Source organism: Oryzias melastigma, linkage group LG7 (genome assembly GCF_002922805.2).
Source record: "Oryzias melastigma strain HK-1 linkage group LG7, ASM292280v2, whole genome shotgun sequence".
NCBI lineage: Eukaryota > Metazoa > Chordata > Actinopteri > Beloniformes > Adrianichthyidae > Oryzias > Oryzias melastigma.
The window spans coordinates 248,410-252,169 of NC_050518.1; the positions used below are offsets into that span (position 1 = coordinate 248,410).

Consider the following 3,760-nt stretch of genomic DNA (forward strand, 5'->3'; position numbering starts at 1 on the left):
GTAAACTTACATCAATACATTTATTTTTGATTGTTCTGTTAAGTTTCTAACGGACCTCTATTATTACAGAGTTATAACAATTCATGAACTATTATAAAACATGACTTTATATTTAAAGACCCACTTCAATGAAAATCATGGTTTTTAACACTTTCTTGTTTTTCTGATTATCGGGGATATCTATAAAGAAAATTAAGCTTAAAATTGCATTTCTGGGTATTCATTTATTCAGATTATTGTGAACCAGGAAGATTGATACAATACTGAGAACACAGGTTTTTAGAGGATTACTCAGAAATGTGTGAACGGATAAAAATAGTGCTATGGGGTTCCTTATGGTGAGGATTGAACAGTATAATACACTTAAACGATCAAAAAGTTGATGTTTCATGTTATAGCCCCTTTGAATGTTTCTTGAATTACCAAAAGAAAATCACCATGAATGTGCCTGGATAAAAGCAACTTGTTTATGAGATACAGCTGCAGTGCTTAATGTTCTGATCATTAAAGAACAAGTATTTTACTATTTTAATTTTGTGAAAAATGTATTAATATTCAGATCATTAAGTCTTAATTTACAAAAAATAGTGAAATATTTTCTGGTACTTTCCTGGGAATTATTGGGATAAACATCATGTCATGACGTGCATTGCAATTCGTATCATACTGCCAGACTCTTACCAAAACACACCCTTACTGCAAATGTTTTATTTTTCTGTCTGACTTAAGAACAGCAAGTAAGAACCGCCAGCCCTAAATCTTGACTCTTTTATAATTTAATATTTTTTCTGTCCGGAATGATTTCCAGAATGTGAATTATTCTGTGCAGCCCATGTTAAAGGTCTGACATCGCCTCACTCGTCTGTGGATTAGCTTTAGGTTGAATCACTGATTAAGCAGCTCAGTGGGTCTTAAAGCTGAGCGGACCCGCCTGAAACATACCCGAGGATGAGCCGACATCTGCGTCACTACAAGACTTCACCAGCCTGCCGTTGACCTGCTCGTGTTCTGCATCCTCCTCCTGCCCGTCCTGGAGGTCCTGACCCACTTCGATGGGTGGAGCCAGTCTTTGGGATGACACGCTCTGCGGGTCGTCTGCTTGATGCTGCAGCTTCTACAAAAACGACACAGACGGTTTGAGGAAGAGTTTGTTGCAGACCGCCCACAGCTGCATGGAAACAAAAGCGTGTTCTGCAGCTACTTGTTTGTGCAGCGACGAGACAGAGTCCAGGCCTGATGGTGCAGAGGAAGCTGGCGGGGGAGCCCCACAAAAGTCCTCGTCCTCTTCATCATCAATGTCCCAAGCATCGTTGGTGCTGCGAGCAAACTCGTGGAAGCTTGAAGCTTTTTTAGTCTTGACATTGTTGATCTTGGGTTTTGTGTCTTTGAGATACCTGCAGAGAAGCAGAAAGAGAGACTGAATGATGCTGACATGCACAGGCGCCTGATCCACCAACATTCTCAAGGAAGGAAAATGCAAAAACGACAACGGGGGCTCCAACAGACGGCTGACATCTGTTCACACCTGCACAGAACGAATGCATGCGCGTGCCAGAAGGATGTGAAGCATGCACAATCACAGCTGGAGCCGATGCTCATTTATGAACCATGCAGCTCACGTGCACACTTACGTGCGCCGCAAACGGGGATCGAGAGGCGGATGCTGTGCTCCATAAACTGGCCGCACACTGTGGAAGATAGCGTGAAAAGATGTGACAGCCTGAAGAACAACACCTGCAGCTCCTCAGACGCCAAGCGCTTGGAAAATCTGCCGACTCAGAGGATGTCTTTGTGAAAACACTTTCATGCGATTGAGTAATTAAACACAGTCAAACCCAGCAGACTGCATTTTGTCAGGAGCTGAACCCTCTGAGTGAAAGATGTTCTCCTCCAATTATTTAATTCATATCATAATTAGAGGTTACTAAAATGATTTATAGTGTTCATTTTGAAAGATCCAATTCACTGACCAAAAATTGATCCAGGACATCTTTAGCTAAAATTCCTAAACAGCCTGAGATGTTTCTGTCTGCTGCTGTGGGACGTGTGCAAAAGGGACCTGGACTGTCAGAATTGTGAGAAATGAAAGAGGTCGTTGGAGACAGTGATTGTATTGTGCTAAAAAAACATAACAGTGAGTGACTTACTTAAAACTTCTCCATCTGTGTAAAATTCAAAATATTTCCACACATTGAACCGTTGGCTTGATAATGATTTGTTCTGTGTTTTCACATACAGGAAGAGTAAATCAGATTTCATTTAACATCTTTAAGTTATTGCAAAAAAAAAACCTTCTGTGCCTCAATCCAAATGCTATTTTCTCAATATAAATAAAATCTATTTATTTCACTTGAAAATAAATTTTATAATAGTATACTTTAGTGGTCTGCAACTTTCAACCCTTAAAGAGCCATTTGGGTCAATCTCTCATAACCCAGTCGGACCCACAAAGTTTTTAGAAAATTAAGACATTGATTTGTATGTTTTAGTTACTATTTTTATAAATGTAAACAAACTGTTGTTTTTTTTTGTTTAAATAAAACTTAAATAAAAAGTAGAAGTTTTTTAAAATATGAAATACTTTATAACTTTCGACAGAAGTTTGACAGAACTTCCTTTCAAAGTAAAAGCCTCTGTGTCACATAGAATCATCTCAATGCAGCAAAAGTAGTAGGAGGTGTTAGGTCTGCAGTAATGTAAAAAAAAAAAAAAAGAAATCTAGATGGTGCATCACATTTGGTGCTTCAAATCAAACCAACCACAATTACAAAAAGAGTTAAATAAGAGTCTGTTACTCTATTTCTGAACCAAAAGACGCACATATAATCCTTGAATTTGATTAAGGGCTGCACGGTGGCGCAGTGGTTAGCGCTCTTGCCTCACAGCGAGAAGGCCCCGGTTCGACTCCCGGCTGGGACCTTTCTGTGTGGAGTTTGCATGTTCTCCCCGTGCATGCGTGGGTTTTCACCGGGGACTCCGGCTTCCTCCCACCGTCCAAAAACATGCTTCATAGGTTAATTGATGACTCTAAATTCCCCTAGGTGTGAATGTGAGAGTGAATGGGTGTGATTGAGGCCCTGAGACAGACTGGCGACCTGTCCAGGGTGTACCCCGCCTTCGCCCTTCAGTAGCCGGGATAGGCTCCGGCGCCCCGCGACCCCGAAAGGGACAAAGCGGTCAAGAAAATGGATGGATGGATGGAATTTGATTAAAAATTGAAAACCTGCCTCATAACTTGTTGTGTTTACTGACCTCAATTTATTTTCTGTGGAAATCAGACGGTGCACAAAACTCTAGCAAAATGTTTCAGTTCAACAATACACACGTTCCTTCAACTGTTGTGAATGAGTTGTTAAAAGTTTGAATAATTTTAATTCACTTCTTTTTACTTTTTAAAATTAACCCATTTTTCCCACCGGTCACAATTGTGACCGTGAAAAAATGTTTCTTTTCTAAGACTATAAAAATGTTACTGAATGATCCATCTATGCATTTTCAGCATATATTGAAATAATTAAGGGTCTCAGTGAAATATATGCAATATCACATGCATAAGGTAAAATGTCACATGACCAGAGCTGCTCACTTCCTGTTTGCATCAAGAGAAGAGGATGATAGTGAGGAAGCACTCAAAGAGAAGGGTAGAAAAGTATGTGAGTAAAAAGTATGAAAAGTAAACATTAACATTAACATAGAACATTGATTCTTGGTACACATAATGTTTAATATATCTATTGTTGATACTTGCATTTGCAATGAT

General features: G+C 39.5%; 1 protein-coding gene across 1 annotated transcript in view; it reads right to left on the reverse strand.

The window, feature by feature from the left end:
* Positions 1-3,760, reverse strand: part of tbc1d22b (TBC1 domain family, member 22B) — an 18,557-nt gene that overhangs the window by 9,786 nt on the left and 5,011 nt on the right. Inside the window, exons 2-4 of the mRNA XM_024294107.2 lie at positions 1,632-1,688; positions 1,202-1,394; positions 943-1,114 (exon numbers count right to left, since the gene is read on the reverse strand). Of these exons, the coding sequence (XP_024149875.1) occupies positions 943-1,114; positions 1,202-1,394; positions 1,632-1,688 (422 nt within the window). The remainder of the gene's footprint in view (positions 1-942; positions 1,115-1,201; positions 1,395-1,631; positions 1,689-3,760) is intronic.